General features: G+C 52.8%; 1 protein-coding gene across 3 annotated transcripts in view; it reads right to left on the bottom strand.

Moving 5' to 3' along the window:
• POC1A (POC1 centriolar protein A) overlaps positions 1-26938 on the bottom strand; it is a 120743-nt gene that overhangs the window by 25932 nt on the left and 67873 nt on the right. For all 3 annotated transcript variants that reach the window (XM_065933566.1, XM_065933564.1, XM_065933565.1), the window contains exons 8-9: positions 17853-17921; positions 15283-15381 (exon numbers count right to left, since the gene is read on the bottom strand). In XM_065933566.1, the coding sequence (XP_065789638.1) occupies positions 15283-15381; positions 17853-17921 (168 nt within the window). The remainder of the gene's footprint in view (positions 1-15282; positions 15382-17852; positions 17922-26938) is intronic.

Genomic DNA, 26938 nt, shown 5'->3' with positions numbered 1-26938 from the left:
GCTGGAGGTGGACAGACAGGATTGACTACAAAGAAGCACAAGGAAATTTGGGAGATGATGGAAATATTCTATAACTTGACCATGGTAGTGATTACATAACTATTGAAACTCACAGAACGGTTCACTTTTAAAAATGGTGAATGTTACTATTTGTGTATTAATAAGTCTGACCTAAAAAAGATGCAGTTACAACTGAAATGCCCTTAGGACCCCAACCAGCCCATCACATGACACTGCACTTGACACTACCCATCACTGCCACTCTGCTCTCAAGGTGAAAATCACTGCCTGGCCAGGGGACATTAGCAATGGGTGAAACCTAAGGGACCACAGGTGAGGCCTGTGAGTGATGGTTTCCAAATGCAGAGGGTAAGAGTCACATTCCAGTGACTCCCTGGTTGTTAGCAGATGTCCCAGGCAGGGTTTCCTAAGCAGCAGCTACCCAGTCTATGGAACTTTGTCCTCAGCTGCTCAGGGGTCCATACACAGCTTGCCAGTCACGAGCGAGTGAGGTCTGCATACAGCTGGCTGGAAGCCAGGAGTGGCTGAAGTTTTACCACAAAGATGTCACAAGCTGACTTGACAGAATGCCCCCCTCTGGTTGGGTGGGGTGGTTAATTATTAACACTTGCTCAAGACTGAAATTTCTCCTTTTCTTTTAATCTCTAACACTGGACCTTGTCCTCTGCCCAGGCTGCTCCAGAAACAGAAACTCTGTAATAGACCAAAGTATCCAGAAACTACTGCCCAAGGCTTGGGTCTGACTAGAGAGGGGAGATGGAAGTGACCTGGGTGGGCTCACTGGTACCCTCCTAGTATAGGCCCTGAGTGCAAAGCTGGAAGAAATGGACAGACACACACACCATGGTTAAATCTCTTCAACCTAATCTCTCATCCAACTGCTCATCACATAGTCTGCTAAGCGAGGGTACAGAATCACACACACAGACGTTTCTTGGTTTTCACCTCAGGCCTTTGGCTTTGACACTTGGCCTCACGGAAAGCTAACAGTCAACCAGTCTGCCTGTCTCCCTGTCTCCCTGTCTGCTAAACCTGGCCTTGGCGAGGGGAGCAGGGGACAGAGCCGAGCTCACTCGGGCTCCCCTCAGTTCCAGCTTCTCCAGGGGAAATAGGCACAGCTGTTTTCTCAAGTCAAAGCTAAAGAGAAAGCTGGTACTGTGTTCCCCACACATATTTGTGGACTAGATCTACTACAGTCTTGTCTGCCCTATAATTTAGGGTTCCGGCCCGGAGTCCAACAAGAAAGGAAACTTCTGGTTCTAAACATAGCCATGAACCTAAGAGGAATTCTGGCTTCTTAAAATCATCTAATTGTTCCGCAGTCTTGCCAATGTTCTTTCAAGCCAGCCTAAGTACGAGCACTGGGTTTGGTTACTGCTGTTGACTTCTGCGTCGAGTGTGAGCATGAAGGTTGCCGCTGTGAGTTCCCCACACCAGACTCCCAAGAGGGCGGGGCCCTGGGTCTTCTGTGCACCAAATAAGCCAAGAGGCCCAGCGACAAGGAGCTGGACGACATCCTCTGAACCTAATCAGGCTCTTCAAAATGACAGATCCCAGTTCAGTGTAAGAGCCATCTTGTGATCCCAGGTTCCCACCAATGGGAAGCAGACAGAGAGTCCTCTGAACTAAGAATCTGTGAAGAGGCCGCAGGAGGGGTCTAACATGGAGGATGAGGGATCCACATGCCTGACCCATACCTCCTCACTCAGAACCGGTGCTGTCCAAATGGCAAGACCACAGGCAGCGTGGCCCACTTTCACACCTCACAGTCCTCTCCTGAGACACCCTCTGAGGCAAAGACCATGCGGCCTCAGTCCTCCTATTACACCTGCATGGGTCACGGGCCTCCCTGGCATGTGGGAGATGTTAAATGTACAACCAGGGAACCCCCATCTCCTCAGTCAGGCCCAAAGCAAAACTGAGGCCCCCACCCCCAGCTATGTCAGCCACTCCTGGGCTCAAAGCCAGACATCTCCTGCTGACTCCCCAGCCATGTTGTCCAAGGGTTTCCAAGTATCTCCCCCTACACAAGAGGGCTGGTTTACGAAGCCAAATATTTCAAAGGTATGAAAGGAGGGCCTTGGTTATATGCAGGAAATGGAAAGGCATTCCAATGTCCAGATATGTCTCCAGGAGCAAAAAGTAGGACGGTCCTACTGAAATGACCCATGAGAGAAGCTGTGCGGAGAAGGGAGTGAGGACGAAATGGGGAAAGAGAGGCTAAGCGATTGCAAACTGGTGGCGGCAGCCTGGAAGCAAGCAGACCATCATGCAGGAAGAATGTTCCTGTGTGCAGGGGAGATCCTGGCCCACTCCTGGTTCCAAGGGTGGAGGAGACCAATCAGGCCGTTAGGGGTGGAAACCCCCAGATCATCACACCTGGTACAGCCAGAATCCCACACTGGTAAGCAGCAAGGCAGAGCCCAGGGTCAGGGACACAAATGAGAAGGAAGAGGGTGGGGCAGGCAATGGGGTCCTCCGTGAGGCCCAGGGAAGTGTCAGGAGGAGGCTATGTGTGGAGCATCTGCTGCCAGTCTGCCCGGAGTTCCTGGAGCAGGTGCACCTCTGGAGCATTCTGAGAACCAATGCTGAGAAGCAGACAACGCCGCCGTGTGGTGTCCAGGGGGCGTGACCGACACCTTTGTAGGAGTGCCCTCTGAACACAACCTGCTTCCTGGAGGGCCAGCTTTTGCTCAGTTCACCTCAGGCTGGGTGTTGAGTCCCTAGGGTTGCTACCTCCTACTGTGAGACAGAAAAACCTGCTCTCCACACCATGAACCGAGACACCCTGGGTGGGAAATCAAGGCTTCCAATAAAGCTCAAGCATCAATGGCAGTTTTTGTTTTTTAAACTGCTCTGATCTAATTTTAGACTCAGAGAAAAGTTGCAAAAAATAGTACAGAAAATTTCCATATATCCCTCCCCCAGTGTTAACATCTTACATAATCATTAGTACAATGGTCACACCAGGAAATGAACATGGGGACAATTCCATTATCCAAACCAAGGAAGGGCTCCACTCAGGCTTCACCAGTTTACCTATTAATATCCTTGAATCCTGATGTTCCAGAATCCTATCCAGGATCTCGCACCACATTTAGTTTTTTCTCCTTAGTCTCCTGCAATCTGTCCAGTTCCTCAGCTTTCCCTTGTCTTTCATGACACTGACACTTAAGAAAGATTACTGATCAGTTATGTTGTCAAACATCCCTCAGTTTCAGTCTGATGTTTTCCCACAACCGGAGTGAGGTTAGGCATTTTTTACAGGAGCGCCACACGTGTGATGTCACGTGTATGACATCACAGAGCTCGTATGGACAGGTCTTCTGTATGAGCGACACTGACCTCTATCAATGGTGATGCTGACCCCACTGCCAGGTTTCTCCAATGCAACGCTACGTCTTTGCCTGTGCAGTCAGTTAAGGGGGACTGTGGCTTTTTAAAAAGGAACGTGTGGCTGTCATTATGCACTGTGCGTGTCAGCCCAGCTTGTTGATGGCTGCAGCTGCCCGGCAGATGAGAGGCATCTAATGAAGATGAGCAGCAGAGCCGACGTCTCTGGAAGACGCCGAAGCTCTCGGTGACAAAGAGGAACAGTAGCAGTTTATTTATAGATCCACTTGAAGACAGCTCATTGTAACTACTGGAGTTGAATGTTTAAAACCTCGGGAACAAAGGCTGGCTATTTTAAACTCTCCTTGCACTTGGTTCAATGGAGAGACTTAGAGACACCGATCATCCCCAGGCACCACTCCCACCATTTGGTAATTCATATTTTGTGCAGCTTCTCAGGACGTGAGCAAAGCCTGTGAGACAGCCAGCCAAGACTGGCCCTGCTTGCCCCGCAGAGGCTGCAGGCCTCCAATGAGCCAAAGCCCTCACCCTGGTGCTGCCAAGGGAGGAGCCGAGCGAGGCTGCCTCCTCCCAATCCGGGGTCTCACAGCCCCCCTTCCTGGAACATGAAGTAGCACACAGCTGTTGTGAATCAAGGTTACAGCACCTCTCCACCTCCCTCCCCCTACAGGCTGTGAAGGGGGACAGCGCACCCCAGCGGATGCCTGCCCTAGGACAGTTGGTGGTGGCGGGCCCACCTACGCTGATGCATCTCAAGGTGGGGGGGCGGTGGTGGGGACAAGGGCTTCCCGGAGCTCAGAGCACACAACTCTCCGTGAGGACAGTGGGAAGGTGGAGCCCCGAGGTTGGCCTGGCCTGGCCCAACTGCAGCTCTGAGCTAAGAGCACTGAGCCTCTCCACGTCCCAGGACCACGCTGGGAGAGGAGACGTGGGGTTTCTCAAAGGCTCCCACATCCTTCTTTGAACAAAGACCACAAAACAACGTTCTTGACACAATGAAGAAAAATGTGAATATGCACTAGGCACCTGATATTAAGGAATTATTCATTTTGTTGGATGTGGTAAGAAAGCTGCATTTATTTAACCAAAAAGAAGTCTTTATTTAGGGTAAAATAAAATAGTTGGATTAAACAAAAATATTCCAATTATTTTAAAAACTGTGGGAGGAGACAAAAAACAAGGTTGGCAAAATGCTGGAGTGAGGCAACAGGTACATGGGAGGGTTCATTATATTATATTCTACTTTTTGTGCTAGCTTAATAATTTCCACAATACAAAGGTTTTTTTTTTTTGGAGGTTAAAAAAAAAAGCTTCCAAGTGACAGGAATGAGTTGTGGAGCCGAGGCCAAGCAAGTAGGACCCCAGGAAGAAGCTGAGGTACAAGATCACTCCCACTCTGGTGTCCTGACACTTTCAAGCACAGGAGGCAAATTTGGCTAAATCTTCAAACATCCAGGATAGCCTTTGGTACTGTCATAGAGAAAGCCCTAAATGCATCAACAGTGTTCAGTGAACCCTGCAGCAGCGTCCAGAACTTCAAAGAAACTAATTTTAAGATAATCTCCATGGAAACCATCTATTCTGATTTTTTTCCATGGTAACCAATGAGAACATAAACACAAGCATTATTCAACACCCTTATACCACATGGGCCATGCTGCCATCCAATCTGGAAAATATAAGCTGCAAAGGGCTTTTTTCCATTGAAAATGAAAAGGAATGAAATGAAAAGACTAAAACTTCTAGTCCAAACGTGTAGATTCTCCCACCCTCCACGACCCACACCATGCCATGCCACCTAACCTGAAGCTGACAAACCAGGCCAGCAAGTGGTTTCCTTCCTTTAGCCTGGGACCATCAAACGTGCCAAAAGCCAAGAGCCAGAGCCTGCCTCCAGCCTCACACACTCCACCCATGCTGCCCACAGACAGCAGGCATGTGTCCACTGAACTCAGATTTCCTGTTCCAGAGGCATGCTGGGCACCACGCGGATACAGAGGAAAAAGTCAGGCCTGCAAATAACTGACTGCAGCAGAGAGGGGCTGCTCTAGTAAGCAGTGCTCTGGGTGGGCAGGGCAGGAAGAGTTCACAGCCTTGAAGGCTGCGTGGAGGAGGTGCCACCTGGAAAGAGACTGAAAGGATGAATGCAGCTCTGCTGGGGAACAGAGAGGGTGGGGGCTGAAGAGCCACAGTCAGATGTAAGCAACTCAGTCTATTTCCACTTGTGGCTCATTTCTTCCACTTTCAGGTTTCTGAGTTTGAAAGTTCCACGGAAAAAGGAAGAAAGGGAGGGAAGGAGGAAAGAAGGCAGGCAGGCAGACTGGCTCTAGATGCCAATGGCCTCAGTTCTTGCCCACCCTCCCTGCTTTGTGTGCATGGCCTCTGCTGGCTTTCAGTGGAGAGGGGACTTGTCAGCATCGCCTAACCAGGCTGTGGATCAGTGCTGTCACCAAAATGGTAGCGTCACAGCAGTGGCCCCACAGGTGAAACAAAAACACCCAAGGCATGTGGCCTGTGCCTGCCCAGGACATTTTAACCTCAGAGTAAAGTGCCACAATGTGAGGAACCCACTGTCCTGTGACTTGGGCTCACATGTGCAACTGTGGGGGCTTCTCAGGTGGCGCTAGTGGCAAAGAACCTGCCTGCCAATACAGGAGACACAAGAGACGCAGGTTCCATCCCTGCATCGGGAAGATCATTTGGAGGAGGGCAAGGCAACCCTCTCCTGTATTCTTGCCTGGAGAATCCCATGGATAGAGGGGCCTGGTGGGCTACAGTTCATAGGGTCACAAAGAGTTGGAAACAACTGAAGCGACTTAGCATGCACAAGCAACTGTGCAATCTCCACTGACCTGGAACCCATGCTTTGGCTGCCAGGAGGAAAGGAAACCAAAAGAAGCTCTGAGACCCTTGAAAGACCTTGAAAGAGAGCTCTCTCCAGCGTGAGTGCACACCCAGGATCCTGCACCAGGTGTATTCCGATGCACTCAGAGCTGGACACAAGGGCATCCAGGCTCTGTCTGGATTCCAGAGTCAAGTTCACCCATCTTCATGGCACTGTGACTGTGTGAATGCGCCTTGCCCTGGATTTCGGAGACTACGCCCCCGGCTGGTTTAGTCATTAAAAGGCCTTCCTTCCTAGGAATTGTGCCTTTCTCTGGATAGGGACCTTGTGAAATGGATGGGAATTTTTCAGTGGCAGGAAACTACCATCATCCCCTTGAAAGTGCAGCTGGAGAAGGGAGTTCAGCTTCTGCCCATCCCACCACCCCATCCTCTACATGTCACAGCTGTCAGGGCCATTTCGGGGCTTGTTCCTGCTCTTGCCATCTGGAGGCACTTCCCCAAAAGGCTCTACAAAGACGACCTTCACCTGGGGGGTTTAAATGTTGGGCCACAAGCACCCAGGCCATCTCAAGCTCAGGTGTCAGAGACCCACCCACCAACTTCCCTAAAGGCCCTGCAGGCCCTGGAGGACGGGAGGTGACCTAGGCACCCCCATCTGCCGGGTAAGAGGTGAACACTGAGGACAACGCAGGAGGCAGGTGGCGTGGAGACTGTGGATTCAAGCACTGATGACTGGACTGATGTAGCAGCACTAGGGGCCAGGACAGGAGCCCACAGAGGATGACAGGCTCAGCAGAAGCTCAGAGGGCTGCCTGGAGTCCCACTCTCCCTCTGACTGACTGGTAATAAAACCACACATCTGCCTGCTCAGTTGTCAACAGAGCCCAGCAGGTTTAAAGAGTGCCTTTAGGTCCAAAGAGACCACAGGGCAACACTGGGATTTCTTCTAACACAGCACAAAGATCAGAACCAACCACACCTCTTTCCAAATTGGGCTGAAGGGGTGCCAACTCTCCAGGTGCCTCTCCCAAGTTGTAGAAACTTCCTAAGATGGACAAAGACTCTCTCCTTCCACCGTCTCCCTGCCCAGCATGCCAGGGTCTCAATCTATTGGTTTCTAGTAGCATCAGCATCACCAGAAATTTGTTAGAAATGCAAATTCCCTTACTGAATCAGACACTCTGGGGAGGAGACAAGGTGAATTTTAACAAGCCCTCTGGGAAATTCTGATGCACACCAAAGTTTGAGAACCACCACAAGAGGCTTGCTCAGTAAACGTCACATGTTAAAAGGCTTGTCTCCTCACTACACTGCCAGGAAGCCCCGAAACTTCTCCCAGAGCACTTCCACAAAATCGTTCTCCTGCTTGTGAAAAGCAACCCATCCCTTCTGGGAAACATGGTAATTTTTTACCGTGTACTTAGTAGCAGCCCTGACCCACCTGCCAGTCAGTCAGTTATAGCCTCTGGAAGGAAAAGGAGAGGGGATCCTGCCTGCTTCCCAGAACTGGACATATCGGGTCAGAGGGAAGAGGCCAGTCCCTCACTCTGATCCCCAGGGAGCCCTCTGCTACGTGTATCAGAGTCTCTGGTGCTCCTGGACAGTGCACAGTCACGGTGCCCATCAGCCACTGTCCAAAGCAGGAAACTTTCTTCAAAAATTGTAGCTTGGGGACTTCCCTGGTGGTACAGTGGATCAGAATCCACCTGCCATTGCAGGAGACATGGGTTTTGATCCCTGGTCCAGGAAGATTCCACATGCCATGGAGCAACTTAAAGCCCATGAGCCACAAGTACTGAGCCTGCGTGCTGCGAGCCCATGCACCTAGAGCCTGTGCCCCACAACCAGAGAAGCCATCACAATGAGAAGGACAGAGAGGAGCCCCCGCTTACCAAGCCAGAGAACAGCCCAGGGAACAGCAAAGACCCAGTGCAGCCCAAAATAATTTAATAATTATAGTTTGGGGGCTTCCCTGGTGGCTCAGATGGTAAAGAAATCTGTCTGCAGTATGGGAGACCCTCGTTCGATCTCTGGGTCAGGAAGATCCCCTGGAGAAGGGAATGGCAACCCACTCCAGTACTGTTGCCTAGATAATTCCATAGACAGAGGAGCCTGGTGGGCTACACTCCGTGGGGTCGCAAAGAGTTAAACATGACTACTGGAAAAAGGCAGAACAAACACTGAACTTCTTTATTTCTAGGATCCTCTGGCTTCTCAAGGAAACTAAGAAACCTGGAGCACTTTCTACAACTTCCACTCAGGTAAAGGGCGGGGGGACATGCAATACCAGTGTGGACAGAGGCAACTCGTCTGCGGGCCTCCGTCACCAGAGTCAGCAAAGGCTACTGCAGCTGCCCCACCCCCCACCCCCACGGGATGGTCTTCTGCAGAGTGAGCCGCAAAACGGAAAATGCCCGAAGGAGTAATGTAGGCTGGTGAGGAGAAATCAGGATACAGAGACTCCAGATGACCTGCCTGAGGTCACAGAAGAGACTTGCTATATCCGACCAGGCCTCAGCCTTGGCTAGGAACAGGACACAGGGGCAGTACTGCCAGCCAAGCTCTTAAAGGGACTCCAGGAGCCACAAGTTTCCAGCATCACCCACCTCCCCAGTAGGGCTGCCCAAGAATCTTTCCCCGGCAGCCATCCTAGTAAGAGTGCTGTACTCACCCCAGGAAGCGCCTGGCCAGCCAGGTCTCTGGTTGTCCTATATGGTGCCCAGCCCATCCCAGGTGATCTGGAGATGCCTCTCAGAAGAGGAACCTTGGGGTCTTAGAGTGGGTGATAACAGGGATGGGCAGTGGGAACTCAACTCTCACCTAGGGTGACAGGCATGCAGACACCAGAGGCCCCGAGGGGAACTGCAGGGGTCGACACAAGCGCGCACACACAAGAGTGACAAAGGGCTGTGTTTCTGAGTCACCAGTCTGTCCCGTACAGGGCTTGGCTATCTGGCCTGGGGGCTGAGGAAGACAGGATGTTTTTGCCCCCTTAAGAAATGGGGAGATTACCTCTTACCTTGTTTCCAATTAAGAGTCTCTCAACGTTACTAACAGAAAAGCTGAGACCTAGGGACACAGGCTTCATCCGGGCCTGTGCTGCTCACCAGCAGGTGACCTTAGGGCTCAGGTTTCTCCTCTGTGCAGCACCGGGGGTGGGAATGAATTATGCCACAGGAGTCACACAGAGATGGTCTATCCACTAAGTCCCAGGAAACATGAAAACAAAGTCCCCACTGTTTCCAAGTCTGCCCCCAAAGCCCAGACCCTGCCAGGCCCAACAATGGCCAAACCAGGCAAGAAAGTGCTGGGAGGGTTGGGGAGGGTCTGCTTCCCTGTGTCTTTCACCAGGCTCTCGATGCCCATGTGCCTGACACCCTCTGACTGCTTGAGGATCAGACGAGATCGGCCACGTTCAGGGTGGCATGGCCTCAGATAACTGCTTGAGGATCTGTTGGCAAGAGCCCCCTTTAATAGCTTAGAAAATTCTGAGCCAGAATTGGCCTCAAGTAGCGAAAGGAGAGGCTCTTCTCTAAGACATGTAAACTTGGGGTTCACATCTGCTCTAGTTACTCACAATGCCTCATCTATAGATCCACACTTCCTCACTATGAAAAGTGATTGCCAGCTACAAATGTGTGTTCTCACCAAGAGACCCAAGTCTCCCAAGTTCCCGAGCAAGAATGCAAATCTATGAGACAGGTGGAGACGGGCCCCTTCCCTAACTTGATCTGATGACTCCTCAGGCCAGGGCCCTGTGTGAGAACCCAGATCTTGAGCAAACGCCACCCAGGACTCCCAGATCCTCAGCATGGGACAACATCCAGTGCCAGGGCTCTCTGGGGTACAGGGGGTGTCAGGGGCTCCGTGGACCAAAGTAATTAAGAAGAAGAAATGGACCACCCTGAGTGAAGGCTGAGGCCTTGGACTGGATATCCTTGGCTAACCTGGCCTCCTCTTCCTGGGGACAGAAGAGGAGGGCTGAGGCTCGGGGGGTCCTGGGCACTGTGCCCAAGGAGTTGTGGGGGCAAGGGGGAAAGGAAAGGTGCTTCCTCCCACCTCATAGATTTGCTTTCGCGTGTGGAAGCAGAGAGGACTCAGGCTACTCATCAGGATGTATAACTGACGCCTGCAAGAGTCTGGAAGCTGCACTAGCCCTCACAGGGACAGCCTGCTGAGCAGAGTCAACCTCGAAGATAACCTGGTCAGAAGCGCCCCACCCCCTGGCCTGCTGTCCCTCACCACAGCAGGGGCAGGGGGCTTGTCTAGCTCTGTCAGACAGAGGAAGGAAAAGGAATATTCTAAAAATAGAAAAAAGAAAAAAAAAAACTTTTAAAATAATAAAAATAGAGCTTGGAGAGCACTTGCCATGTGCTAGGCACGGTTTCAAGTGCCTGCTTGATGGGTAACACCTCATGCAATCTCACAGAGGAGGAGGAGTCGGCATCTTCCCATCCGAGGTGAGTGGAGAAAAGCCCTTGGCCCTAGACCTCAAGGTTCTCTGAACTGGAGGGCAGTCAGCTCAGAGAACTCAGGAAGTGGTTTTCTAGTTTTACTGAATTACCTAGAATTTGGCCTTCTTAACCTCCCGCCCCACCCAGCACAATCTTCCTTCCTAATTGCACAACAGGCTCTCAGATGTTTGGAGGAGGGCAAGAGTAAGATTGTTATCAGAATAAATGCATCCTTGCTATGAAAAACGATTTTAGGATGCTTCTGTGGTTGAGGCAGAAGTCAGCTATAGTGGCTGGGACTTGGAGAGCAGGTGCCAAATCCAAGGTCAGCCAAGACACAATGGTCAATAGCCTCAGGGACTGAGCAGAAAACAGGAGGGAGCGAGAACCATGAGAATGAGTGAGAGAGGGTGAGGTGACCAGGGCTGGAGTAGGAAACAAAGCTCAATATAATCCCCCAGCAATGCCAGTACAAGCCCCTGCCACAGACAGTGATGTTGGGACCCTCACAAGCCCCTCTGGAGGCACTCATCTGCTTGAAACCTTCCAACCTTCTTCCACCATGCAGCATGCCACAGGGCAGAACGTGGCGTTTCCTGCCCATTCTCAGCCCAGGGCACGGGCTGCAGTTCTGCCTCTGTAGGATTCCAAGGAGAGAAAGCTCTTTAGCCACAGTCCCGAGATCCCTCCTCATCACAACTCAGCCAAGAATAGAGGGAAAATGGAACCCATTATTCTCATTCTGAAGGGCTGGGAAATGGCTTTTGCTTTTCAACATGAAATGTGTCTAAAAATAAGCTGTGAATTTCAACCAGAGGTTGAAAATAGCTCCGGCACTGAACAGAGCTCTGTTCACAGTGGGCTCAAGGATGGCCTTCATTCCAAGAGCAAGCGCTGAAGCCACAGCCAGGGCAGGGGTCCAGGCCAGGGGCTGTCACAGGCTCACAGGGCCGCCCCTGCCATGGTCTGCCCCTCTGGCTTTAGACTGCCAAACTCTAACAGGCATGCGGTCCAGAATTCAAGATCCAGCACCTGGCCCAATGTGCTTCTAACATCCCCAAATGCCCAGGGGTGACTCATGTGGCATTTGAATCTGAGACCCAGAGTGTAAACAGGGCTGGGGGGGTGGGGGAGGTGGACATCAGGATCAAGAGCTCCCTGGCACAGCGGTGGTGCTCAAGGCTCCCTGAGAAGCTAAGCCACCAAATCCTCACCAGGCACTGCACCTAGAGCCAGGGGAAGCCTGCAGGCAGGAAGGGCAAGAGCACACTTTGAGTGTAGTAAGGAAGATCAAACTGTTAAAGGTCTTTTTCTGCTGTTTACCATCACCCCTGGAGATTCCAAAGTTTGATAAGCCAAACATTTCTACAAAATGGGCTTGCGTTAGAAAGCCAGACTAAGAGACCTGGGCCACAGTTGCTTGGTTGGGGGAGAGCCCAGATCTGGCCCATCTAGCAGGATCACAGGCTCCAGAGTTAGTGCCATCCCCAAGCTCCTCCCACCCCCACCATCCCTGCGGCAGAAGCCCCTCTTCTGGGCTCACTCCCAAGACAGGAGTTATTGAAGTGATTCTCAACCAGGAGCAGTGCGGCTCCCCAGGAGACAGCTGGCAATGTTTGAAGATATTTCTGACTGTCTCAACGAGGGGTGGGGGGTGCTACCGGCAAGCCAGTGAGATGCTCCTAAACATCCTACAATGCACAGACAGCCCCCACAGTGAAGATTCATCTGGCCCAAAGGATCGACAGCACCAAGGCAGAGAACCCCTCCGTTGCTGGAAGAATGCTATGTGGACAGAGTTAGAGTGGGGGCTCCCTGAGGAGCTGAGATACCCTGGTTGGCCACAGAATCAGTCACCAGCACTACCTCGGGGCCTGGGAAGCCTGTGGGCAAGAAAGGAAGACTACACTCATCAGCCCGCCTCCCCACCTCAGGGGAAAACCTAGCCACTGAGCTGCACTATACCAACTAGCTCGCCTCAGTTTGGGAAGATGAAAAAATTCTGTGTATGGAGGTGGTGATTGTTGCCCAACAGTATGAATGTACTTAATGCCACTCAACTGTACACTTAAAAATAGGCACAATGGGGGCTTCCCTGGTGGCTCAGTGGTAAAGAATTTGCCTGTCAATGCAAGGAACACAGGTTCGATCCCTAGGTCTGGAAGGTCCCACATGCCCCACAACTACTGAGCCTGGGCTCTAAAGTCCAGGGGCCATAACTACTGAAGCCTGCAGGCCTACAGCCTATGCTACACAACAAGAGAAGGCACTGTTATGACAAGGCCGCACACCACAACTACAGAAAGTCCTCCAGAAGCAACAAAGGCCCTATATAGCCATAGAAACGAAGAAATCTTAAAAAAACAAAAAAAAAAGCAAAATGGTCCACATGCCACAATGAAGACCAAAGATCCTGCATGCTTAAGATCTAGCACAGCCAAATAAATAAATAAAAATATACTTTTTAAAAATAGGCAAAATGATGAACTTTCTGTTACATATATAAAACAAAACAAACAACCTCCCCCCACCCCCCAGCTCTCCTCTTTGACCTGGGAGTCCTGAGATAAGAGCCACTCAAGTGTACACTGGTGGTATGCATGTGTGGACGTGGTATGTCTAGAGGACCTACACGTCAACTCAAGAGTCTCAAAGGGGCCTGTGACAAATGAGCAAAAAAGCCTGAAACAAAGAATGACTTTAGGATTAAAATGTCAAGTCACTTTCTGGGTTAGCTACATCAGACGTGGGGTCCTGGAAGCCTGCCTATGGGGGTGTTCAGGTCCCACTGTGGAAATGGAGGTTTGAGAAAAGTGGGTGTTTTACCCGGACCACGGAGCCGGGGTGCAGACCTTAGATCCCACACCCCTTTCCCGATTTGAGCCCCACAGGGTGATGCTCACTGGGCAGAAGGCTTGAGGCTAGTTCGGGAACAAACGTTCCTTCCGAGGCCTCTAATGGTTCGGCCAGCCAGACCCTACCCTGCCTTGTCCTGCTGGCTTTCCCACCCCACACCCTCCATCCTAGATGACCAGGCCCTGCAGCTATGGGAAGCAAGAGTGCCCTACACCCTGTCTCTGGCTCAAACTGAAGGGACATGGGGCAGCTAAGTTACTTTCCCAAAAGCTACCAGAAAAGGAGCGTGGGGTTCTCCCCTTGCTGCTGATTACTAACCATTCCCAGGAGACAGATGGCAGACCCCTCTCCTGGGATGGGAAAGAGCTTCCAACCAGCCCTCTACCACCTCTACCACCAGTTTCTAGCTTAGTCAGCCCTGCTCAGGGGGACCAGCATGGTGGGCCCCTAGGTCTAGACACTGCAGCAGGCGACTAGGCCCCAGATGTCTCAACTGTGAACGAGAACAGTCACTCAGAGCACTCATCGTGACAAGGTCAGGAATACACAGGGCACTACACGTCAAGGCCTCAACAGGGCGTGGTTCACCATAAATACCCAACAGACGGGAAGCTGTAGGGGAGGTGGGCATGGACCTCAAGGGATCCCAACCCCACAGTCTGGAAAATGCTTTTATAGGTGGAAGATGAAATAGCGGCAAGCAGACCACTGGGAAACCCAACCACCACTCTCACAACAAAACCAAAAGATGAGAACTGGATGCTCCTTAGCAAATGCGGAGGGAGAACAAAACCTCTGGGGCAAGGGCAACTCTTGGAAGGAAAGCTTTAAACCCCAAACTGGCATGTTCCTAGAGGGAGTCCCTCTATGTCCTAGAGACATAGGACAGGGCATGGGAGGGGCAGGGCCCTCTGCTGGAGCCAAAGAAAGCCCTGGAATGGACTTAGAGGCTTCCTGGTTCTATTCTGGGCCAACCTTGACTCGCTGGGGGCCTTGGGCAAGCCGCTTCCTGTTGTTCAGGCCAGCTTCTGCATGTGGGAGAGGCCACGCTGCCACTAAGGTCCAGGCAGGAGAGATTTAAGCACCAGAGCTTACAATCCACGCGGCTCCACCTCCTTGGTGTCACTGTTTATTTCAGCCAAAGCTAAAAATTACCTTCTTCAAAGAGTGAGACCATATCGGCTATCTTTTTTACCCCAAATATTTGTCCAAAAAATATTGTTAACTATTGAAGTGTTTTTAATTCAGGAACACTGGGTGCCCTTTTACCAACAAAGGCACTAAAAATGGTTTGTGGCTGAGGAACTTCCTTTCCATGGTTTAAAAAAAAAAGGAAGTGAGAACAGGGTTGGGGCCCTTCCCATTCGTCCTAGCTGTGGCTTCAGGCCCTGCACCCTCTAGGAATCTGACACTGCGTCCAAGGCTCAGCACCAGAGAGGTCCTTCCTCTCCTCAGGCCTCAACCAGCCAGCGGCCCAAACCACAGGAACAATCCCCCAGCAGATGACGCGGGGCCTAGGCAGCCGGCAGTCTACACTAACAGCGTCCTCACATCTTGTCTATTCACTCCAGATTTGAAACAAAGCACCACAAGCACCTAAGAAGTTTCTGGTAAATCATGAGATCTTATCCGGGTCTCTTCCCTGGAACCTAAGCCTGTAGCGCCCCCACCGTCCCCGAGCCCAGTGCTATTGACCATGACCCAGTCCACCAGCCACAGGGCTCAGGATAATGCCTGTCAGGCCACTTACCAGAGTCCCAGAGGAGCTGGCCCGCGCGACCGGGGGCCTCTGCACTCTTAGCACTTCCCCATAATCGACGACATCAAAGTTACTCTTCCAAACCATCACCTGTCAAGACCAACAAGCACACAGAATCAGGAGGAGAAATACCCCTGACCTGTTCTTCTTCATGGAGAAAATGGGCCCAGAGGCTACCGCCAAAGTTCTGGGCCAACGGTGAGACTGTGGTCCCCATCTGGCACCCCACTCATCTCTGGACCTGCCCCACCTCCCTGGAGAGCCCCGAGAGGATCGCGCGCTCCATCAGGGTGGAGAGTCACCATCACCACTGAGCCCCGCATGGCTGCTCCCTGTGCCTGAGGCATCCCAGGCCCAGGCTCTGTATAGCGAGCATCTCAAGCTAAATGTCTGCCCTAACGCCACCTTCTCAGAGAGGCCTTCCCTGGCCCTCTTGCTAGTTTTGAGCATAGCTCTCTATTTCCTTCAAGGCATCAGACTCAGTAGTTGTTTAAATCTCTGTCCGCTTTCCCTTGTTTATCACCTATCTCCCCACTAAAAGAGAAATTATTTACGGTGGCAGCCTGGCCAGCCTCACTGTGAGAAGTGGTTCAGATACAGACTCCAGGCCATACCACTAGAGTTAAGATCCTGGCTACACCCCTTACTGTGTGGCTCTAGGCAAGAGACTCATCTCTCTGTGCCCTGGTTTCCTCATCTGTGAAATGGGGATGAATGGTAGTTCCCACCTCACAGGGCTGCTGTGAAACTCAGACACTGGCCCCAGGGAGAAGTCTGGCCCCAGAGAGAAGTGATTAACACATCCATTCTTCTACTTCCCACTGGAAGGATCTTCATGCCCTGAGGTTCCTCCTACAAAAGCTGGGTAAGAGTGCTCCCTGCTGGAGGGTGTCAGCTGCACTCCTCCAGGACCGCTTCCAGGATGGTAGGAATTGTGAATCATGGCCAGTAGTCAACTGAGGCCACAGAAAAACTGCCGGATCCACATAAGACGGAAACTCAGCGTCCCCTGATGCTTCCTGCATCGGGATGCAGTCATAAGCCTGGTTCTGTGGGAAGCTGCTCACCACCCACAAAGCAGCACTGTTCACCATCCCCAGCTGATGGGGATCCAGGGTCTCTCATTGGTCCCCTTTACAAAAATAATGTTGGCACTCACCCCCTTGTTTATAGGGTTCTGTGCACTGCACCAGTCTAACTGTTGAATAATCCTGAGCAGAGGAATGGCTATCAGGAATGTGGAGAGAGAATGTCAAATGCCATTCCCAAAAGGCTCTCAGAGCACACAATAAGAAGGCAGCCGGGGAGCTGACAGCGGTGGCTGCCAAAGGAGGGCTCAGGGTGGGGGCCCTACTTCCTACCAGGGTGTCTCTTGTGACTTTACTTATGGTGTGGATTTATTAGTGTCCCTAGTATTCTAAGCAATGAGCCAGGACTCTACACCCAGGGAAGGCTCAGGAGTCTGCCTTGTCTGGTAAGCACAGGAACTGATGCTAGTGTGGGAAGACACCTGCCATCTCGTAGCCCAGCTGTGCCTCCAACCACCCTCTGCTTTACTTACAGACTGAACCAAAATCAGCTAGGGCTGGAGCTCACTGGGAGGCCAGTGGGACTGTCCTGAGTGAAGCCATCAGAGCTGTAAGGCTGGGGAGCAGCAGGATAAACATTCTGGGCAACCTACCAGGTCACAGTAGCTCAGAACAGCCACTCTTTCCTCCCCAGCTCAGGGAAGTATGGTTCTCTAGCCAAGCAGCACTACACCAGAACCCGGAGAAAGATTTCCAGTGGGAGGCCTATCAGGTCCCAGACTCCAGGCCCCAGGTACATGGTGTCAAGGCAAGACAGGACCTCCTCACACATGTTCTAGCTCTGCAGTCGTGGAGCTGGAAAATGCTGTCCCTCAGACAGCACACGAGCAGGCTGGGGAGCAATGGCCGGCAAACAGTGGAGCGCAGCCTCCAGCCATGTCCTAGCTCAGACTCAGCTTCCTCACCCACAGAACGGCTAAGAGAAGGCCCATCCCCTGGGGCTGCCCCGAGGAGTCAGTGAGTCAGGGCACACTCTTGCCGTGCTGCCCACAGTAAGCATCCAATAATTATCTAATTATTCACCTAGAATCAGGAAAAAGAAGTTCCTAAAAAACTCTGGGGACTTCCCCAGTGGTCTAGTGGTTAAGTATCCACGCTTTCAATGCAGGAGGCACTGGAGTGATCCCTGGTCAACAAACTAGATCCCATTTGCCTCATGGCCCAAAAAAATCCAAAACAAAAAGCCTCTATTTTATCTTTCTCATGGCAACACTAACCCAGACTCCTTCCGGCCCACACTGGTTTGAGCATCAGGAGTTCTGAGATGCTGCCATGGGTCGGCGCCTGCAGCATACCTGCTCTGGGGAAGTAGGGCACCGCTCTGAGCACCCCACCCCAAGATCCAGCCTTTAAGGTTGCTGAAAGTGCCCAAGGAAGCTGGTGAAACCCAGCCCATCCATCCCCGGAGCACCTCGGCCCCCTGTCTGTTCTACTCAGTATCTGCTGGGACCCCTCGGACCATTCTTTACTTACTTGCTCATCCGAACCGCCAGAAGCAAAATATTCCCCCGTTCTTGAAAAGGCAACTGTGGTGGCTGGACCCTGTGAGAACAAGCCAAAAAGAACAAACACCTAAGGTCACTCTAGATCCTCAATGCACAGGAAGAGTGACAGTGCACATCATGAGTGACAGTGACAGCAGGGCTCAGGGCTGAGCACCTCACCCAGCCCATGCTCTCCCCAACCTTGGGCGGAGGAACTGGCAGGCGCCAATGCATGAGCACGACCACTGAGGCTCTGTTCCTAGACACCCCTGACAAAGGCCGGGCCAAGCGGTCAAGGGACAGGATGAGCGAGACAGTCTGTGCTGACAGCCTTGCTAGGCCGACACCACTGTCCTCACTTTCCAAGGAGAAGACAGTGGTCAGAGAGGTGCACTGACTTACCCCAGGCCTAGCACTGGGGCCAGAACTTGGTCCCTTTGACCAGACCATGCCCTACCTCATGTCCCTCTAATGGGTACGTCACTTTTCTCATGCTGGGGCCCTGGGAGGAGACCTGACTCTCTGGCTTCTCAGATGCTGAAGGGCCACACAACTGTCCAAAGGATGATGCCAGGCCTATGCCTGGCCACGCCCTGAGGGCCAGTGAGCACATCCAGGCTTGGGGCAGGGGACATGATCTCTCGTAAAGAGCGAGGACTCTTCCTCAAATGCCTGAAAGACACACAGCAAGAGTTGGCTAAGTACACCACGACAAACCATCGCTTCCTTTTGGCCAAACTTTAGTGTGGTTCTATCTGGCATTCCCCAAGCAAAGCCAGATAAAGGAGGTTCTCTCCTAGAGGACAATAGTGCAGCCGCTGTCTACAGCCACCTCAGTTCCTCTAGAGCAGCACAGGGAGCAACAGGAACCCCTGCTGCCCATGGGAGGGGCCTCTGTCAGCGGGGCTGACACAGCGGTGTTGTCCACACACCTATGGACAACAGGAACACTGGGAAGCACTTCCACTCGGTGCCACAAAGACCAGACAGGTTGTAGGCTGGAAAGGGACCCGAGGTCATGGAGCAAGGGCAGCTTCAGGCTGCCTAGAAGGGAAGGCAGGTTAGACAGAGCTGCAGGAGAATGCACATGTGCCTATGTCTCTGGAATCTACCCACGGTTCCTCTTCCCTGAGCTGCCCATAAAGGGGGGTGATGAAGAAGTAGTACAAGGCTGGCTAACACCAAGTGCTCAGGTTGCCTGGAGCACTTCACTTGCACTGACGCACTTAATCCTCAGACGGGGTCTGTATGTTTACCCTTCTGAAGGGTGACATGTCCAAGAGGGGAGGCAGGGCTGAGGGTCAGGGATGACGCCTCCAGTCATGTCTCTCACTGCCTTCCTGTGCAGGTGGGGCCCCAGGGGCTGGGGTCAAAGAACCCAGGAGTCCTGGGCAGCCATCTAGCAGGACAAAGGAGACCCACTCTCCCTGACGGGAAACAATGTCCACTTGCATGGGTGAGAATACAACACCAGGAACGGAGCACCACAGCTGCAGGTGCAGGGTCTGGGTGCAGGGTGGGAGCAGGTCGTGTATCGCCCAGATAGCCTTCCAGGAGGACAGTCACCACAGGCTGACAGGACTTAAGGGGAGGGCAATTTCAGGTGACAAGTTTACTTGAGTCTTAGAAATCTCTTAACTGCCCCATACTTTCAATATTTTAATGAATATATAGCTACACTACATGAATACAGAGATAAAACGATAAAACTTGTTTTTTCATTTTGAGGAAAAACAAAGGAAAGAGAAAAGGGAAGGAAAATAGTACAGAGTGTGTCAAAAAGCCGGGCTCTCTGCCTGCCCAGAGCTCGCTGGGGAAGGGCAGGTTTCCAAGAAGTCACAGCAACTAAGGAACCAAACAAATGCTCTTGGGTCAGTCTCCTTTCCTGTTGTCACTCAACACTAGATGCCCGGTTGGGGACAAGATGCTGGAGGCCAAGCAGCAGCAGGACCACTGAAGAATGTGGCCAGCAGTCCAGTCTGGCAGGGGCATCAGGTCCACAGAACAGGTGCTGGGAGTCCACCAGGCAAGAAGAGCTAGAGCCATCCCCAGGGTCCAGGTCCCAGGAAATGCCAGGGAGGGTGCAAGCAACAAGGGTGCTCTGAGGACCCCTCAGGGTGGAGGCCCACGGTCCTCCCCAACGGTGCCCATTTACCAAGAGGACTGCAAGGCTCCTACGCCAGGTCCCTCGGTGTTCCTTCCACAAAGGCTCCTACCCATCTACCCGGGGTGCACAAAACAGTCCAGGGCACTTGAAGCACAGCCCAGAGGACGGCTGTCCCTGGGCTCTGCTGTGGGCCAAAGTCATCATGGACTGCAACGCAGATGCAAGCTCTCCACTGCTGACGATCCTCACACCAAACCTCAGTGGGCCTTTGGAGACCCAGACTACCCAAATCTTTCTTGGTTTTCAGTAAATTCATTTAAGGCTAGAAATTTGCCTCTGACTGCCACTGAGCACGCACCACCTTAGATCTTAGATCCCCAAAGCTTCCACTATGCAGTATTTTCCTGTCTTTCATCTCCCAGGTCCTGTTTCACTGGGACTCTCTGAAGCCCAGCAGTTATTGAGGAGTGCATTTCAGTTTCCAAACCCTGGGGGCTGGGGAGTCTGTCTCACCCCCGGCAGGGACCCGGTATGATGTGTGTTCTCTGAGACTGTCCTCCCTTCACTCCTGATACATTCATTTACCGGTTCAGGGAAGGTATGTTGCCAAGTTGTTTCTTCTCAGGGCCTCTCGGTGCTTCCTGAGTGGTACTCTGAGCAGCAGCTCTAGCTGGGGCCTCAGCAGTGTGGATCTAACCCGTCTCCCAGTCACTGGGGGTGCCCATCTGGGGGCCAGGTCCACTGGCAGGGATGCTGCATGGGCTCAATCAGCTCCTTCCCCGTTCCCTCCCCAGATCTGGCCAGTTGGAGCCTTTTCTGAGATGATCACTGGGAGCACTGGATGCAGCTAGGTGCCCCACCTCCCTCTCCCCACTGACCTAGCCTCACGTGGCTCTCAAGCTTGGCTGGGACTCACACCCAGTCATTTCACCACACATTGCCTCTGCCTGGACAACCTCTAGATCCAAGGGACCCCCACTGGCTGGTTCCTTCACACTCACACAGCAAAGCATTAACAGCGGGGGTGGGGAGGCAAAACAAAGGATGCTGTAGTGTTTAGATCCCACAGCTCTGATGACCCTCACCCTGAAGCCCCTACAGCTTGTCCAGACCTCTCTGCTCTCCTCACCTCTTCCAGCCTGAGGCCCTGCACACCTGAACCCTGGCTACTGTGTCCACAACAGTTACAGTGGCAAAGGCCCAGCCAGGCACCCCCATCACCACTACCCAAGTGTTCTGATGTTTTTCATTGGCTTCCAGCAAACACAATGGAATGTCACTCCACATGCCCCATGTCAGAGACAAAAGTGTGGCCCTCAAACACACACACATGGAGATCAAGGAGGCCTCTGGCGTGGGTGCTTGACTCTGACCCCTGAGCTCAGAAAGAGATACCGTAACCCAGCCCACCAGACTGTGACTTCCATAAAACCCCAAAAGAGAGGCTCTACACGAACTTACTCAACCTGCTGTAGCCTGGTGGATGTCCCTTTAGGGAGCCCCATGGACAAGGAACAGCCCCCTAGCTCCTAGGCTGCTCCTGACCTTAGCCAACGACACCTGTTCCCAGCGCTTAACCTGGGCTGCCAGCAGGGAACAGAGGATCACGCTGAGTTACTGGTAACTTCAGTTGGAGCACATGAACGATTCTCCTCCCTCTTATGTTCCCTCACCTCTTGCAGGAGGGCCCAGCCATCCAAGCCAGATCTAAGCCTCTCAAGCAGCAAAACGAGTCCCCCAAATTAACCGACTACCTAAGAGCTGCAGGGCGCAAAGAAACGAGGCAGGAGGGGCCTGTTCTGAGAATTTCCTTCCACCTGGGGCAGCCGGGGGGTGGCCCACGTGCACAGGCACTCTGTCCTGCTGTCGTGTCTCCCCCTGGAAGGTGGGCCCCCCTTAATGCTACTTCCCCAGCTCCAGCCCAGGCCCCAGCAAGGCAGAAGCTGCCAGTAGCATCAGCTGACCCATTCTCAGAGCCTGTGATTTCTCAGCAACTGAGCTGAGCCCCTGGCACAGACAGACAGCTGTCCCAGAGTCTGGGGTTCTGGGCCCTGGGTGATGGGTACTTGCCCCACCGAGGGCCGCTGTGGTGTGGGGAACCACGGGCCTGCTGGTCCCTGTGTGGTTTCATCACTCCACAGAGACACGAACTCCAACTGCACAGCCACAAGCACCAGATTTAACTCCCCACCCACGCCCCACCTACCATCCTCTCCCAAATAGCTCTGGGGACGAAAACCAAATGAGCATGGCTCGAGATTATGTTTCGGAAAATACAGAAAAATAAATCTGTATTTCGAGCACACTGTCCCCACGTTTGCCACACAGAACTCAGGGTAGGGGGTGGGTGGGGGGAGGCCTTGCTTGGGGCAGTTGGTGGGAAAGCCCTCTCCAGTGCTAAGTGAGGAGTGTTGTGGGATGAAGAGGCTCCCATGAAGAGACAACCCGAATTCTGTACTGGCTCCAGCAAGAAGCAGGGACTCCCTTCCCTCCTGCCTAACTGTCCCGGTCTAGGTGGATCCCCAAGGGCAAGACTTTCCAGAGCCTCAGAGAGAATACTGTCTTCCGCAGACACCCAGTGCCGTCAGATACCAGGCTGTCCTCCAGGGGTGAGGCCCTGGAAGAGACCCAATTAAAGGGCCAGGCAAGTAGACCTACAGACCAAAACAGCAATAGGCCAAACCACTCAGGGCAGCTGGTGGGACAAGGACTTCTGGGCCAGGGAATCACTGTACCCCACCCACTGGGGAATGGATTTTAGAAGCTGTGGACAAAAGTCAAGTCAGAGTGAGAGGATGTTATGGAGTGGATGATAACAACCCAAGGCAAAATAAGAAGCCAGCCAAACCCTACAGAGATTCTGGGGGTGAGTGGGAGGAGGGGAAATGGACATGCCCCATCCCAGACAGAAAAGGGCTGATGGCCATGGCCCTGACCCACCCATCACAGGGGTTGTCCTCAGAGCCCGCTACCATGTACTCAGTTTCCTAACAAACACTGTCCGCCCATGGTGCCAGGACCATGCCCATAACAGAAACTGTAGACTGCCTGTTAAAGAGCTCTCACCTAGGGACTTCCCTGGTGGTCCAGGGGCTAAGACTTGCACTCCCAATACAGGGGGCCTGGATTCGATTCCTGGTCAGGGAACTAGATCCCACATGCCACAACTAAAGATCCCAAGTGTCACAACTAAGACCAACCACAGCAAAATAAATAAACATTTTAGAAAAAAGAGCTCTCACCTAGAACAGCATGGGGTCATTTTCCAAGAGCTGCACAGAAAAGGAGCTGACCCCTGTGAGGACCTACTGTGTCTGGTGCTGAGCAACACAGACATCCTCTCCCATTATGACAGGTACAGGCATCATTCTTACAGAGGAGGAAAGGCTGGCAAAGGCAAGGTCTTGACCACTGTCAAAGGGTAAGAGATGGTGCCAGAATGGTTTGATCCCAACACCCAAGCCCTTTCCTCCCTTTTGTGGCCCCCCAAAACTCATGCTTTTCTGGCTGAACAAGATGAGAGAGTGTCCAGCATCTTTTCTAAACCAGAAACAGGTGGGTATAAGCTGGAAATACTCAGGTGGTTCCTTAGAAAGCAGGGCATCAGACAAGGCTGTGAACTCTCCCCAATAAAATACATCAGACATTTGGCCTCAGTCAAAGCAGCTGGCAAAAGTGACCGGGAGGGCTCCTTTCCACCAGATCACTGAGAGAGAAATCGTCCCAGTCCCCAGGGGAGAAGGCGGAGGAAGGAGGGCAGTGCCCCATACCCAAGTTGGCAGTGCCTCCCCACTCTGTTCACTCTCCACCTGAATGGCAGACTCACGTGGAGGCAGAGGGCTACGCCACCTCTCAGCCCCAAAAGGCTCCTTGAACCATCCCACACCCCTGCCCTGGCAAAGGGACTGTCTGCTCAGCTGGAGTTTGCAGATCTGCTGCCCTCAAGCAGCAACAGCAACAGGGCTATCAAAAGGCCAGGGCCCACTTGGGCTGGAGACAGCAATGGGCCTGCCCAGCTCTCAGGCCTGTTCCCCAAATCACTTGGGGACACTCACCTCAAAGAAGTCTCTCAAGAGCCACACGAGCCCCAGGAGCAGCCAGGGAGCTGTTTCAGGGGTACAGCATGTGTGATGCAAGCTCCCATGGGACAGGAGCCTCGCTCAATCACCAGTTGCACTCCCTGAATGGCCCTTTGTGGCTCAGAATCTCAAAGTCGGGACTGCAGGGGGAAAGTCCCAGAATCCTTTAGGTTTACAACAAACTAGTAACTCATGTCCACCCCCAGCCCCACAAGTCAGCCGGCCCCCCATGTGCCAGTGGAAGTGTGGCCAGTCACACACCAGAGAACCAAACTGCCAGCAGGGTCAGACCCCTGGGGCACCAGCTGCACACAGGCCTTGCCCAGGAGACCCAGGCCACCTCAGGTGATCCTGATCATAGCTTTGCGCTTGGCACATGGCTGTCCTGGTGGTCCTGTGCCTTCAGGAGACAGCAGATTTCTGGCCTCAACCCAGGGCAAGAGAGCTTCTGCCCAACAGCTGTGCCTCCCCGACCCTTCCTTCTCCACTCTGACCCTTCCTTGCTCTTCCCCCATTAGACGTGGCTCAGGCCAGTCCCCGCACAGGACACAGAGACGCTTCCTTGGCACACACAGAGCCCCCTCTCTTGGTCAGAGTCAGGTTCACCCCAGCTCCAGCCCCCTGCGGCTGGCTTCTCTCAGCTGGCCTCTGACCCCTGGCCTGCACTGTACCTTCTCACAGGTGTGGAACTGGAGGCCCAAGGGGGTTGCTGCTCCACGGGACAGAATAACTCAACAGCCCTCCCTCTAAGGCTCCCTCGGGGCTCTGCCTGAGGGCAATCACAAGGAAGTCCTCAAGTCCAAACCAAAACTTCAAGGGGATCCCTCTCCCACTGACCAGAATGCTGTCATCCAATGAGGCTAGAACACAAGAAGCCATAAGGACTGCTGGCCCCCTACACAGACCAGTGATCTATTACTAAAAAGAAGAGTGAGATTACAATGCAACTTCTAACAGTCATACGTATGAGGTCAGCGGGTGTGGTGGAAACTGTAGATGTGGTTAATTGTCCCAGGTTCGACAACCCTAAGCCGCCTAGACCATTCTCTGGGCCTCAATTCCCCCACCAGGACTCAAAGGTGCTTTCAAATCTGCCAACTACTCCATGGGACAGAATCCCTGGGCATCGGGGTCACTAGGGAGCCACGGGGCTGCTCAGCCACAGGCTTTAGGAAGTGGCCAGTGACAGCTGTGCTGGGTGAGGCCCCCAGTCACCTCCAGGAACAGAATGTGGAAGCTCAAGTCGCCAAAGAGCGCGGGTGCACATCTTCCCGGAAGGACGGGGCCAGGGGCACTTCACGTGGGGGTAGCCTCCGACCAGACGCTGCACAGAGCATGCAGGTAGAGCTGCACTCCTCAGCCACGGTACAGGCCCTCTCCCTGGGGCTTGGCCAGGGAGATACATTCTCCAAAGGGGCAACACAGGTGTCCAAGAACTGATTCCTGGAGTGGAACCACTCTGGCCCAATAACACATTATAGACCCTCACAGGTCAGGGACATTTACAGAGCATACTGGCTCCCAGTGAGAACACAGGTCTAACCTCCACACATCTGTCCCCTCGGTGAGAGAAAAGCCACTTCTGCTCCTAGCCCAGATGTCTGTCTGCTCTAGGCATTCAGGTTGGCTGGCAGGCTGTTTTTAACAACAGCCCCAATCAAGGCTGCTCAACCACACTATCCTTTCTAAGGAAGGCACCCTTAGCTGACTGTGAATCACCCTAAACCCAGGACCCTAGGGCCTGCAGCACACCAGTGCTAAGTGTCTGTACTTGGTAGGGATTTTCAAGGGTCAAAACAGAAACAAATGTGAGCCTCACACTCCGATTCCCACTTTGATCTGAGCAGCACTCTGGGGGAGAAGCCCACCCTGCTTCACCTAACCCTCCAAGTACCACTCAAGACTCAACCTGCCTCTCCTCATTTCCTAATGCACCTCATGCCACCTCAGCTCTGCTGATGGCCCCAGGGAGTCCCCTACTTGCCAGGCATGAGCCCCAGGGGATGGGACCACCGCATCCATTTCATACCCCTGATGCCCAGCCCAGCGAGCTGGGGAGCGGATGACAAATGGACAAACGGACAGCAAGATGAATAGGGGTGAGCTTGCTTCGCTTTCTTCCCCTTTCCTCTGGACACTGCAAGCTTGGTGCCCTGAGGAAGAACTGATTCCTGGAGCCATTTCCCATTCTCTACACCCCAAACTACCAGTTGTCCTCAGCCTAGCTCCCACGTTCCAGGTTCAATGGCAGACAGGCACCCACATGACTTATCTTGGCCCCTGTCTTGCTTCTCTGAGAGAACAACATCCACAGGTTCCCCTATGTGCTGATGCTGGGCCTGAGCTCAGGAATGCCCCTGTAGACACTGCATTCAAGGCTTTTCAGGCTCAGAGGTGAGTCAGCTCTCTAAAGAACACTCACAAGAAAAAAGAAAAAAACAGGCTGATCACCTGGTATGCACCTGTCTGCACAGTATTTCCGTGCATTGCTTTTCCTTCTTTATCATCAGAACACAAAAGGTAGCAGCCTTTACGTGGTTTTCAAATGCCCTCCTGGTTATAAGATCCAAAAGTGGTTATTCACGAATCTAAGTAATCAGACTGCCAAAGGGCTAAGCAAGGTGATTCCCCCACAGGCTGACAATAAGAGCAGCAGTCACCTCAGCCCAGTGGCCACACATGATGCCTAGATGTGTTAACATTAGGGGAACAGGTCCGTGGCTCCTGCACACCAGACATGTCTCCAACAGACAAGGGATCACCACGGCTGACGGCAAGTGGCCTCCACATCCCAAGGAAGCAGAAGAAAAGGCCTGTGCCCCCACAAGACCCAGCCAAGGCCCTATACACCCCCAACTCAGGTGGCAGCGGGATCCAGAGGGCCCTGGG

This window comes from Muntiacus reevesi, chromosome 4 (assembly GCF_963930625.1).
Source record: "Muntiacus reevesi chromosome 4, mMunRee1.1, whole genome shotgun sequence".
Lineage (NCBI taxonomy): Eukaryota > Metazoa > Chordata > Mammalia > Artiodactyla > Cervidae > Muntiacus > Muntiacus reevesi.
This window is presented reverse-complemented; position numbering and strand designations above follow the sequence as displayed.